Source organism: Macrobrachium nipponense, chromosome 1 (genome assembly GCF_015104395.2).
Source record: "Macrobrachium nipponense isolate FS-2020 chromosome 1, ASM1510439v2, whole genome shotgun sequence".
NCBI classification, from domain to species: domain Eukaryota; kingdom Metazoa; phylum Arthropoda; class Malacostraca; order Decapoda; family Palaemonidae; genus Macrobrachium; species Macrobrachium nipponense.
Window position 1 is genome coordinate 107,605,199 of NC_087200.1, and position 14,467 is coordinate 107,619,665.

Below are 14,467 nucleotides of genomic sequence, written 5' to 3' on the forward strand. Positions count from 1 at the left end.
TTTGTTATAAAAATTTATGATGATAATACAATTTTTTGCTTTATATGCAATCACCTACTGTATGTTCTAAAATGTGTTTATTAAGGGATTTTGACGAAGGAAAAACCTATTCCTGGGGAGAGACCTGTGTCGCCCGGTGAAAAGGATCCTGCTATCTTATACCAAAAAAGTGGATACCAGGATCCTTTTCACCGGCGAACACAGGTCGACCCAGAAATTTTTAATTATGAACACATAGTTTTCCTACTGTATTTCTTTACTCACTGAAAGGCATTCCATTTTACAGAATAAAAAGAACAACAGTCAGAATACGAGATTGGGGTCTAATTTTTATTTTTGGATGATGGTGCAAAGTATAAAATTCAGACATAGATGGTTCTAAATCAGCACACTGTGTTATCAACTTTGAATCTAGCAAGTCACTTAAAATGCAAGTAGGCCTATTTCACAACAATATTTAAACCTAGTAATGTAACACTTCATATATATTGTAACTCATTGCATCCACTTTTATTTCCCAAGCTTGGAAGTGTTTTTCCACATATTTTGTCATGCATCCATATCTTTCTGCTGGCTCCTGACCCATGTTGGAATTCAGAGAAATAAGGTTGACAAGCAAAAAATGCTCCTGACGATGGCATACTTAAACTAAATCAAGTTCCCCACTTGGACATGAAACAACCCATAATGTCATACATTTCATAAGAAAGCATAAGCAGCAGCTGAAGTTATTAATCAATCCTCCTTCCAAACTGTTTTACAATGACTGCAGACTGGGCACACCCACATGACCCATCAAGAATATTTCACAAAGTAGCAGCTTCCTTGAGTATGCTCATGGTGATGAGCTGGTAGCAGTTGAACATACTCTAGTAGTACACTGCTCTAAGTACAGTGACCAGTTGTGGAAATTCCATCTTGATGGAAAATCATATTCTGCAATTTTGTGAGACAATGTATTGATCAGTTCTTTAAGACAAGCATTTTCAAGATACATAACTACTGTCAATTATTGTTCTTACAGATTCATACGTTATTTTCTCAACATATATATTCTCATTTTCTTATTTTATTTTAATTTTATTTTTATCTTTTATTATAACCATAAGTTTAATGAAAAAGTATAAGAAACTAAGGAAAGCCAGTTGATATAAAGGCTTTTAAGGATCATGAGTAACAACTGAAAACTGAGGGAAATGAAAGCTTTTAACATATTTATTTACGTCATGTCATCTCACCATTTCTTAACATTTAGCACTGAATGACCTTAGAGTCCCAGAGCTGGGGTCAGGTCCCTAAATTTTATACATCCATCCATCCCAATCATCATAACTTAAGAGGCACAAAACATTTCAGAAAGAAAGCCTTGCAATAAGAAAATCAGGCATTGTAACCAATCAATGAAAATTCACCCTCCATGGTCTACTAACCTTCAATCCACTCTCCATCTATATACCTGTATCCTTTTGCATTTCAGTAATTTCTTATTGTACTTTTAGTGGATAACCCCTGTAGTACGGTCAACAAAAATAGTGAAGATACAGTTTTCTTAAATCTTCGGACACATTGCTCAATAATGCCACATCTGGCAACTCTAGAAAGGGGGCGGAGCTTCAAAATCATTGCGTTTGTTGCTTTTTAAATTTCCATCAACTTTACACCATAAAAATTCTATAGAAGTTCTATAGTCATTTATACTTGAATGTAGTAACAGGCTCTATATTATTCGTTAATGTTGGTTTGGTAACATCAGTTTAGAGTAGAATATCTATCATCGTTTTTTTAAACTTACTGTGAAACCTTATTTATATGTAATGTTTGACACTAAACTGATGTAAAATTCATGCGTAATTGAAGACAGATCTTAAAAAATGAGAGAAAATGTTTTAAAATTTGGGCAGTACTTGTGGAAATCATAAGGAACAATACAGTAAAGAATGAAATATTATGATGAGAGAGAGAGAGAGAGAGAGAGAGAGAGAGAGAGAGAGAGAGAGAGAGAGAGAGAGAGAGAGAGAGCGCATAATCTGCTTACGTGAAAGCATAGGCCTATTTATAACCACTTAATTTCATTATATTTTCTTTGAGAGATTGAGTGGTGCTATATATTTCTAAAGTATGTTTTAGAAGTGAGAGAGAGAGAGAGAGAGACAGAGAGTATTGGTAACGGACTTGTGGTCGGGAAAGGCAGAAGAAAGAGCGGTGAGTCTGTGCACAGATACCTGGGAAACAGCTAAGGTGATATAGTTGCCAAGATCGTGATACACTATGCTAGATAAAATTTGAAGGACCATAGTACAGACTATATATATATCAAAAGAGCAAGAAAGACCGCAGCCTGTGTTTGAAATTTTCCACTTCTTTTTACAATCTTTGAACTGTCGAATGAAATCAAGATTAGGGTATGAATTTCCCTAAGAAATTCATACCTAATCTTGATTTCATTCGACAGTTCAAAGATTGTAAAAAGAAGTGGAAAATTTCAAACACAGGCTGCAGTCTTTCTTGCTCTTTTGATATACATAGTCTGTACTTTTGAAAATTGGTTTCCATCCACAAATCATTCACGAAAAAAGCTGTGGTAAGTAAAAATATTTATTACCGCAAATAACTCGATGTGTATTGCACTGAAAATTAAAGTTATATAGCGTACAAAAAATGCTGACGTGTTGGGAGATCTTTCAGCCTCGTGGCAAAGTAATGCAGTCGTGTAGGCTAACTACGAACTGCTTTGTAATGGAAGCTTAGACAGAAAATCTTTGAGCTGACATACTACTTTATCCTTGATAAAGATTTATTTTTGAAGACAGTAGCTTTGTAAACAGCAACTAGTATTCTATCCATGTCAACGTCAAAGTAATCAAAGTGTGAAATCCGTTATGCAAGCCAGTATCCAGTGACGTGCGCTTTCCCGCTCAAAGTTCTAGGGCTCCTCATCACATCAAAGAAAACGCCATTGCAGATGCAACTAGATTTGCTCAACCTACCTTAGCCGTCAGAACATTGACTGCCATTGATGTCAGCTAACTTTAAATGCTTTGGAATACAAACATAAATTTGTAGGAACTCAAGTAATTGCATTCACCACTTACGATGTTGCAATAACATTCCCTTTCATGAAAAAAAACTAGTAAATATTGTCGTCGCAATACACAGTACTACAATCAGAAATTCACATTCTATCTACCAGATCTCTATGAACGAATCCATCTGAGAAATTCCAATTACTTTGGACATATATTGTGTTTTTAAGTATCAAAATGGTTTTGTTTTGCAGTTTTAACTTATATGATATAATTTGCAATGTATTTTCATATTCTAGACTAAATTTAGCAAGATTATGGCTTTTCAGTAAAAACAAATGGGAAATTCAATGAACGACAGCTAATGAAAACTGTATCCTGACTTTCCTCGAGTGTACATGAATTAAAACATAGGCAGTAATAAAAATCAATAGCACTAGTAAATTTTTCCATGTCCTTTTGGGACTTTTATGTCATCTCACTACTGATGAGAATCTAAGATGAAGAAAATGAAAATCTGTATACAGTGTTCACCCCGTATTCGCAGGGGATGCGTACCAGACCCCCACCCCACGAATGTTTAGAATTGGCGAATAGTTGGAACCCCTATAAAAACACTGAAAATGACCTATTTTGGTAGGTAAAACTCAAGGAAACCCACTAAAAATGTTTATTCCTGGTTGATTTAATAGTTTTATCACAAAAAGTGCATTATATGATGAAATTGATAAAAAACCAGGAATTCTGGATATTTCTCATAGAAAAATACCGCGAATAGGCCAATTTCCCACGAATAATGAAATGGTTAGATATGGTCCAGAGAGAAATCTGTGAATCTGTGAGTCTGCGAATTGGGAGAATGCTAATACGAGGGCCCACTGTACACTGAATGCTTGAGCTAAAATTGTTTTCAGTAATATTGCCTTTAGAAAGGAATTAATTTCAAGGTGATAATAACAATACCTGCCCTCCCCAGCCCTCAGCCCTCAGCCCCCACTGCTGCATACACACACTATGACAGATTAAACATTTGACGTATTACCAACAACACTAAAACAGGGAACTAAGTTGATATTATTGTATAATTAATGTAAGCTGTTTGAAAAGGCCAAAAGTGACAACACTCTCACAGGGCTCTCATGTAGGATTTGCTTTTGTTGAAAACTGAAAATAAAATTATGTAAAGTTAAAGGATTAAAACAACAAAGTAAGATGACATCAAATGGGGCAGATGAAAAGTAAAAGGCTGAAAGCAATGCATGCCATAACCATTTTTCATTATTCTTTCTCAGTCATTAAATAAGCAACAACTGAAATGTCTAAAACTTAAAAATATATTGAATTCTAAATTTGCCTCCCTGCACTTTTACTGGATTCTAGGCATTGGCTCTGGCAGATAAAATATTCACTGAAAAACTGCAATCCCTACCGATGGAAAAGTAACAGAAATAAATCTTCAAGTACTTTCATAGTTAACTAAATGAAAATAGTGTTAATGAGAATGACTTACTATCACTGTTGAAATGTGCTAGCAAGCTAGCCGGAGTGTAGTATTTTGATTCATTCAAAAATAGCATTAATCTGTTTCTTGTTTCTTCCTTTTTCTCTTTCTCCTGAAACAAAAAAATTTATGAATTTAGGGAGCACTACTAATGGCAACTTTTATTGAAAGGCAAATTGAATAATAGAGTACCATTTATTTACAAAATGAAATAATTAGGTTGTTCACTGTAGACAATACAGTAATAAATGAGTGTTTCAATTATGTTTTTGTTTATATGCACAAGTCACAAAAAGTTACATACACTAGTTAGGAGACAATGAACCCATCATTTTACTATTGCTTGTTTTCCAGTCTTGCTCATTAAAAAGAATGAGACAGTTTGCAACTGGTACATGTGGGTTCCAAAATATCTATTGGCAGAAAATGGTCATTCCCAGATCTGTGGGGTTGTACTGGGCAAATCACTAATAAATCAACGATGGTTATAAAATTGTACTTGCTTTGGCACTAAAGTCCCATGAATTTATGAATGTCTGAGTAGCTATTTTGGCAGAAGAAACCTAAGCTGTTGTTCAGATATTGATTCTAAAGGAATTGGAGCCAGTGAACTACTGAACAACCATATGCGAGAGTCCAAGAATTCTGAGGACTAACAAGAGGTCATGAAATAGGCTAGCAGTACCCTGTCAATAAAACTAGTCTGTACTGCAGGACAAGTTCCCTAGTTGCCCACAATATGCAATGAGTGACCAGATAAGAGTCAGCAGGAAGAATCCTCTCCTTTCTTGGAGGAAGTAAAAATCTGGTCTGCAGCTACAAGAGGATTTCTGGGCTTGAGCTGTGTCGCCCAGTGAAATGTTCCTATAGCACTCATTTCTAGGTATAAATAAATGCTAAATATACCAGACAAAAGCCATATGGAATGCCAGAGTTACTACCTCTGGCTCGCTCACCCTCAAAGGGTGTCGGTATAGCATCAGGTGCGAGTGGAAGCCACTATCACAGATACTTCACCAAATAGATCTCTCCTCTCTCAAAATCCCCCTCTGCAGAGGTGCCATTTCAACGGCTACCTGCCGGTCGCTACTACTACTGCCTCTGCCAAGAATTGTCATTCCTTCAATAGCACTCGGAATGTTAACACATTTGTTTTGGCTTTGGCTGCAGGTATTTTGTGATTTTTGGAAGTCATCATGTCTTCAGACCTTCAAGAAGCATCTTCATCTAAGTTGAGTATATTATTTGTTGACTTTGAACGCGGATAGGCAACTATGCATCAAGTATGGTGTTGTTTAATTATGAAGCGTTGGCAGGGGAGCCGAGCGTATTGCTGTTCCCGAGTCGGCCTTTTTGGATGCATTGTAGACCGCATACTTAGTCATCTCAACTTTTTATTACGGTGTATATTTTAGGTTCACCTTTTTTGCACATCACAGTATACGTTACTGTTGTCGTGAAATTTTACCATTTCGCTCCTGATGGGTATCAATAGGTTGGTGTACCACGGTTTGAACCATTACATTATTTAGCCTCTTTAGGGGGTTTCCCTCGTTTATCATCAGTCCTTCAGGAGCGATTTGGTTCTCTCACGAGAGTGCGGTGATATATATATATATTTTTTTTTCAATCCTACGTCATGCGTGAGTATTGTGTTTGAGGCAACCTAGGCTAGCGTAACGATACGCCATTTTAGTTTTGGGAGGTAAAGGAAACCCTCATTCATTCGCGGTGCTCATGCATGTAGTGTATGTGCTATTATTTATTTTATTATATTATAATATTATATTGCTAATTGTATTTTGATGAGGTTTGGAAGTCCTACACGAATATCTACCTATCCTAGCCTACCCGACCAGATCTAGGCTAGGTTTTGGAAGGTAGGCTAGGCGGTTGAGAGTACTTCTCGCTACCCATAGTTGGTACTAGTTCTGGCTAACCTGACCAGACTGACATATTAGTTTTGGAGGGTGATCCATTACTAGAGAGTTCCTCTCTTGTTACGTAATGTAGGTGCTAGGCCTGAGGGTGATCCATTACTAGAGAGTTCCTCTCTTGTTACGTAATGTAGGTGCTAGGCCTATCTTACGTGACCAGGTCGATATATAGTAGATTTTGGAGGGTTAGGTTAGGCTCTCGAGTGTCCTCTTTCGTGACAAACTAGTAGGCGCCAATCCTAGGCTACCTGACCAGATCGGGGTATCCGATTTTGGAGGGTTAGGCTAGGCTCGTAGATGGGCTTGTCTTTATTCGTCGGTACTTCCAATAATTCCTTATCAATAAATTTTGTAAAGTATAGCCTTGGCCGTTACCTCCTTTAGGGTGTCAGTTGGCCTGCAGTCTTCTGCTCCTTTAGTAGTAGGCTATTTCACGGCTTCTCAGAGGGTGGTAATCACCTGGCCGGTTGCTGTTGCCAGGCTATTACTAGTTTACCTTTCTCCTTCGGGCTCTTCCTTCCGTTCCAGACTCGTTCCGGCGGTGCTTCGTTAGTTCGCTGACCAAGTAATCCTACCGGTGAACAGAAGCTGGAGCGTCGAGCACTGTTCCGGGGGATTAGTCGGAGGAGGTTAAGGATTAGAAGATTATGTAGTCTCTGTTGGTATGTCTCCGGGCCTGTGTTTACTCCGGCGAGGTGTGGTCTATCATCACATTCGCCAGGATGTTATACGCTGGAGTTCTTAGTAATGCTGTTCCTGCCGCTCTGTTTTCCGTATTTGTATTTCTCTGGTGTTATCGCTGCTTCCCCACTCTGGTGGGGGCGGAACTAGGCTTAGAGAATGCGTTTCCAATTGACTTGAAATTGCTACTCTACTCCGGTGCGATCAGACTCAGGCTTAGGTTTTACCTTGTTTCCTGTTCTGCTCGTATCAGGCCAACTCCGCCGGTCATAGCTATTGCAATAACGAGATTATGGATTCCGGAGCAGGCGGAGACATTCAGAGCTTTAATGTTAAGTAAAATTTTATTTAATAGTTGATGTTTACCTTTAGCTGGTTTTAGTAGAACTAGTCTAAGTGTACACATACTGCCGGAATTAACTCCGGCGGAACTATTTTGACGATACTCACGTATCGATTCCAACTTACAGATGGTACGCTGTCTAGAGTTGGGGTACGCAGCCTTTCTCCAGCAACCTTGTGGGCATGAGGTCTGCCGATCTCATGCCAGCTGTGCGGTGCAGGTTGACGACCTCTTAGTCTGGCATCCAGACGGCTGCGAAGTGTGTTACGCTTTGGTGGGTAACGTGACTAATGAGTCGGTAGGTACCATCCTCACCTCAGTACCGTCGACTCACAGGAAGATGGTAGGGTGGTAAGTGAGGCAGGTGGCTTTAGATCTAAAACACTTGCTTTTAGCCCAACTCCTTCTTCTTCCTCTTCCTTTCAGGGCTTCTCGAAGTCCATGATCCTTGGGGACAGGTCTGGTTCTGTGATCCCCAAGGTGAAAACCCTGAAAAAGAAGTCCCTGTCAAAGGCTACCGGACCAGCTAAGCCTTCTTCAGCGGGCTCCGCCAGGTCGTCATTGGCTCCCAAGCCTTTGGCTTCCTCGGCAAAAGCTACTCCCCCGCCTAAGGGATCGAGAGCTAAGGGTTCTAAAGCCAGACCGACAGAGTCCAGCTTCGACCCTGATACCTTCGCTAATCTTCTCATGGAGAAGATGGGCAGTATTGTGGACTCGAGATTCCAATCGATGTCCTTTCAGCTCGCCTCGGGTTTAGAGACATCGGGGCAGTCCATCCTGTCTCTGGCTCAGAGACTACAGACTCAGGAGAGCTTGCTGGCCAGTCTTATCCAGTCTGGAGGCACACAGGAGTCCTTTATTGTGCCGGATGCATCTAAGCTCCCGCCATTCGAGGACAACAACCCATGGCGGTTGGTGCTGCATGCTCCCTTTTCAGATGGCATGCTGACAATTGAAGGCTGCAGAACCCGTCCCATGGAAGATTACGAGTTCTTCCCAGGGACCTCCAATTTCCCTTCCCAGGCAACGCTCGGTTAGCCGAGGAAGCATTTGTCAGGGTAGACAGGGTCCCAAAGGAGACTGTGATATATCCTAGGGATCAGGCACAGTCAGCATGGGTCCGCACCCTTTCGGAATGGGATTGTGTCAACACCAAGTTAACGCCACACAAAGGTTGCTACACCATGTTTGAGGTGGGGGATAACATCCCGACCCCTTGCATATCTAAGATCGCGGAGTTAACTCTGCAGGCTGGAATGGAGGAGAAGTCAATGCCTCAGCTTCAAGAGACAGAGCCTACCTCTTTGCTCTTTCCCGGAGATTTGGAGTGCTGGGTGGGCGCTCTGGAAACGTTCACGGTGGGCAAACTTGATCCGGAGTGTGCTTCCACACAGTTTAGTAAATGGTTACCCAGAATTCTGGATGCCATGGTAAAGGCAGAGTTTGAGGCAAAGTGTAGACTGAGTAGGTCGATCAACTCGGTTACTACTCAGAGTTGACGGCCTCTGTCTATGCTGAGGAACCTCTATTCCGGGTCCTAACAAAGTCGCTGCTGCAGACTTTCCAGTGTGACCTGTATGACCTTGTGGTTGCTAGGCAGAACTGCAGGAAGCATGTCTTTGCCAATGCTTCCATCAGACATGAGCCTAATAAGCTTATTAAGGCATCGATCTGGGGACCCAACCTCTTTCTTGATGACAGGGTTAACAGCGTCATCAGTGAGGCGGCTAGGGCTAACCAGAACCTTCGTGTCTGCTGGGGCCTTCCCTCCAAGTTTGAGACCTCCGGACCGCAAGCCAAGGGTAGGAAGAGGGCCAGGAAGTATCAGCCCTTCCAGACCTCTCAGACACAGACGGTGGTGCAAGCAGTTCCCGTCTCCCAGCTTGGTCAACCTTCGGCCTCTAAGGCACGACCACAACAACAATTTGTACTGCTACAGAGTCAGCCAACTCAACAGTCCTCAAGTTCGGCTACTTTGTGACGTCCCTGGCCTTCAACGCTTCGTTTGAAGCGCAAGGGGAATTTCAAGGCTATAACAGGCACGCAAGGGGTAGCAGAGCAAGAGGAGCTTACCGGCACAGTGCTGGTTCCAGAGCTCTCTCCAGAGGCAGAGGTTTCAGAGGAGGCAGAAGAAGTAAGACCTCATCCAGTCAATGAGCCTCTCCAGGTACGCGGGAGACTGTACCTCTTCCGGGACCATTGGACCTTCAGTATGTGGGCCCACAGTATCATATCAAAAGGTCTGGGGTGGAGATGGATAAAAGGGCCTCCTCCACCAGTCAGCTTCCACCAAATTCCAACGACAGACCTTCTAGACTATGCCAAAGACCTTCTTCAAAAGAAGGCAATAAAGAAAGTCAGTCTCCTGAAATTTCATGGACGTTTGTTCAGTGTACCAAAGAAGGACTCGGACAAACGAAGAGTGATTCTGGACTTGTCCCCGTCTCAACTCATACATTCAATGCGACAAGTTCCGCATGCTAACCGTCTCGCAGGTGCGAACATTACTTAACCGTGGGGTCGTCACCACTTCTATTGATCTTCCAGACGCTTACTATCACGTCCCGATAGCAAGAAACTTCTCTCCCTACCTAGGCTTCAAACTAGGAAAACAGGCTTACACATTCAGTCATGCCATTCAGGCTCAATATAGCGCTCAGAATATTCACCAAGCTAGGAGAGACAGTCGTGCAGGAACTAAGAGCTCAGGTGGTGATGCTAGTAGCTTACCTAGACAACTGGCTCATTTGGGCAACCAACGACAAGGAATGTCGCAGGGCAACAGCCAAGTAATAAAATTTCTAGAGTATCTGGGATTCCAGATAAACAAGAAAAAGTCCCGTTTCATTCCGGCGTCTCGCTTTCAATGGTTGGGAATTCAATGGGACCTAACCGCACACAAACTATCTCTTCCGCCGAACAAGTGCAGAGAGATAACGAAAGCTACAAGACAATTCCTCAAGAACAGACGGGCTTCTCGTCGTACCCAAGAAAGAGTCTTAGGTTCACTTCAGTTTGGTTCGATAACAGATGTTCTGTTGAAAGCCAGACTGAAGGACATTAATCGGGTATGGCGGAAAAGAGCCAACAGCAGACTCAGAGACAAAATCTCCTTGATTCCGCTGATACTAAGGAAAAGACTTCGTCCATGGACGAGAGTCAAGAGTCTTTCCAAGTCAGTGCCGCTACAATTCCCCCACCGTCTCTAGTAGTCCACACAGACGCCCCTCTGAGCGGATGGGGGGGGCTATTCTCAGTACAAGAAGGTTCAAGGAACATGGTCAACAGCATTCCGCCAGTTCCATATCAACGTACTAGAAGCAATGGCCATTTTCTTGACCCTGAAATGACTAGCTCTGGCCAAGAATATTCATATCAGACTAGTCTTGGACAGTGCAGTGATAGTTTACTGCATAAACAGAGGAGGCTCCAAGTCGAGCCACATAAATCAGGTGATAATAGCAATCTTTTCGTTGGCAATGAAACATCATTGGCACCTGTCAGCCACTCACCTGGCAGGAGTACGAAATGTCATTGCAGACTCACTGTCCAGAACAACTCCGCTGGAGTCGGAGTGGTCCTTGGACGCAAAGTCATTCTAGGGGATTTGCCTACAAATTCTGGGCCTTCAGGTAGACCTGTTCGCCACTGAGTCCAACCACAAACTTCCGTGTTATGTGGCTCCCAATTTGGATCCTCTGGCTCACGCCACAGATGCGATGTCCATAGACTGGAACAATTGGCAGAAGATTTACCTATTTCCACCAATAAACCTCCTGATGAAAGTTCTACACAAACTCAGATCTTTCAAAGGAGAGATAGCACTGGTAGCACCCAACTGGCCGAAGAGCAATTGGTTTCCTCTTCTACTAGAATTGAAACTCCGTCCCCGACGGATTCCCAACCCAAAGCTGACTCAGGTGGTACAAACTCGGACTGTGCCAGCTTCCTCAAGAATTCTGAATGCCCTAACTTTATGGACTTCATGAAGTTTGTGGCACAAAAGGATGCTAATATTGACCCACTAAACACTCTGTTCATGGAGTCAGACAAAAGAGAATCGACACTCCGGCAGTATGATTCAGTGAGGAAGTAAGCCATCCTTCTAAAAGAATCAGATGGTAAGACGATGACTACGAATCTGACAATTTCCTTTTTTAGAACTCTGTTCGAAAAAGGCCTAGCTGCTAGTACCATTACTATGACTAAATCTGCCTTGAGGAAGATATTTCAGTTTGGCTTTAATATTGATTGAACAGATTCACATTTCTCGTCTATCCCTAGAGCATGTGCTCGTCTTAGACCGGTAGACCGTCCTCACATGGTCTCCTGGTTTTTAAATGACTTACTCAGGTTGGCTTCAGATACTGATAATGAATCATACTCATATATAACCCTTCTCAGGAAAACATTGTTTTTAATGAGTCTGGCCTCAGGTGCCAGAATATCTGAACTGTTGGCTCTCTCTAGAGAACCAAATCATATTGATTTCCTCCCGTCAGGAGAAGTTCTGCTCTCTCTAGATTGGGAATTCTTAGCAAAGAATGAAGACCCACAGAACAGATGGTCTCCGTGGAAGATTGTCCCTCTTCCACAGGACCCATCATTATGTCCTATTATTACATTAATATCTTATCTGGGCAGAACTTCTAAAAAGTCTTCAGGTCCTCTTTTTATTAGAGAGAATGGTGGAACCATTTCCTTGAAGGCCATCAGACAACAAATTCTTTATTTCATTAAACAAGCCAATCCAGATTCAGATCCTCATGTCCATGATATCCGAGCAGTGGCTACCTCAGTTAATTATTTTCATCAAATGAACTTAAATGATCTTAAAAAATATACGGGTTGGAAATCTCCAACAGTATTTAAACACCACTATCTGAAGTCTCTAGAAGCCCTTAATATATTATTATTATCATTGTTTGTGTTATTAATTACCTTTTGGTACTCCCTCTCACCTACCTGCCTCACTTGTAATCCCTGCCTTTTTGCCTTTTGTTCCGGACTGGACTGGTGATGGTATGAATTTGGTCCTATTAGATGTTATTTACCAATTGTATTTTGCTATCCTTAACTTGGATTATTAAAACAATAATTATATGGAATTTTTATTTATATTCTATTTCCAAGCTTGTATGGCCAATTCTCTGTTACTATTTCACTGGGCGACACAGGTCGAGCCCAGAAAAGGGATTTTGACAAAGGAAAAATCTATTTCTGGGGGAAGACCTGTGTCGCCCAGTGAACCCATCCCTCTCTTTTTCATTTCCCCACCCTTTAACTGGCCCAAGCTTGGGTGCGTATTTCAGGAATGGCGATTCTTGGCAGAGGCTGTAATAGTAGTGAGCGGAAGGTAGCCGTTGTAACAGCACCTCTGCAGAGGGGGCATTTTGAGAGAGAAGAGATCTATTTGGTGAAGTATCTGTGATAGTGGCTTCCACTCCCCCCTGATGCTATACCGACACCCTTTGAGGGTGAGCGAGCCAGAGGTAGTAACTCTGGCATTCCATGTGGCTTTTTCTCTGGTATATTTAGCATTTATTTATACCTAGAAATGAGTGCTATAGGAACATTTTACTGGGCGACACAGGTCTTCCCCCCAAAATAGATTTTTCCTTTGTCAAAATCCCTTTTATGAGTCAAGTCCTGAGAGTAAAAAGGCACAAAGGAACTTGGGACATCCACAGAGCAAAACTGATGGTAGAAGATGATTCATTATTTCATTTTAAGGCTAAATATGGTCTTAATTACACCAGTTTTATACATGCTGGTGGATAAAAACAATCAGTTCCCCCTTTCAGCAATCTTTGGTATTTGCTTAAGGTAAATCCTTACCGTTCTTTCAAGGCAAAAAGGAAAGTCTTCCTTGTTCCCAAGCTCAATAAGGAAGGATGGAATAGCAAATAAAGGTAGAGTATCAGGTTAGGAGGAAGTTGTTTTCACCTCGAAACCATACTCACAGGAAGGTCAACATGTCCCCAGTTCTTTCTGTGAGAAACCTAGCTACAGAGAACTTGGAACTCATTTCCCTAGGGGGGCTAAGACTACTAAAAATGTCTTCATGGCAAGATCCTTCATATGAGCATCTTCCTAGGGCAGTTTTAGCAAATGAAAAGACCAAGGATGTAGGCCAAAATATCCTGCAGGAGAACTGGTTGATGGCTCTGCTCTCAAATACCTGCCAGAACACAAAGCATTGGCTTTTAATGGCATAAACTAACAACTTTCTCTCCATCTCTGCAGGAAAAATTGCAAGTCTGCAGCTAGCAGTACAGAGACACTGAGTGGTCATAGCCTTTCTTACTACACTAGCCATACAGGAACTGCCTATTTGGCCCTGTATAACCTGACACTAAAAGTTTCCCCTGAAGTAGCACTGCTGGTTAGCCTCAATGAGTAAAGATTGAGGAGACTGAGATTCTACGGAAGTATCTCTAAAAGAAAAGATGACAGGAGCTTCTCCCAGTTTGGAAGGGCTCTTGAAATGTCCACCCAAAGCGCAAGAAGCCTGAGAGCTAAGACTGCTTTAACCACAGTGAATTTTGAGGATCACTGATCAGCTACAATGGACGAGTGGAAGATCAATAAATTTTCCATGGAATCGAGAGACAAACCACCGAGTCAGTTCTCCAAAGATGTACAAAAGCAAGTAACTTTTCAACATCTCATTCAGTACACCATGGAGAGGTAGAGTCAGCCAAACCAGAAGGGGTTACATCCTTTACTTGAGATCCTAGGATGTTTACATGGATTACACGGATTTTTACTATTACTGTATACTGTTGCCCCAATATTGACTTTTTACTATTATAATGTTGCCATTGGGACTAAGACCAATCCTTACATATCTCACAAGGAACATCCAGGTTTCAAACCTGACCCAAATAGGTACAACACAATAAATGAGCGGCTCTCTCTTCATAAGACGTAAAATTGCAGCACTGTATGCAACACATTTACACTGACCCATTTCCAAAAG

The 14,467-nt window shown here is 41.7% G+C and overlaps 1 protein-coding gene across 2 annotated transcripts in view; it reads right to left on the reverse strand.

Annotated features, from left to right (window-relative positions):
• LOC135219537 (vam6/Vps39-like protein) overlaps positions 1-14,467 on the reverse strand; it is a 405,404-nt gene that overhangs the window by 97,147 nt on the left and 293,790 nt on the right. For both annotated transcript variants that reach the window (XM_064256380.1, XM_064256379.1), the window contains exon 14: positions 4,534-4,636. In XM_064256380.1, the coding sequence (XP_064112450.1) occupies positions 4,534-4,636 (103 nt within the window). The remainder of the gene's footprint in view (positions 1-4,533; positions 4,637-14,467) is intronic.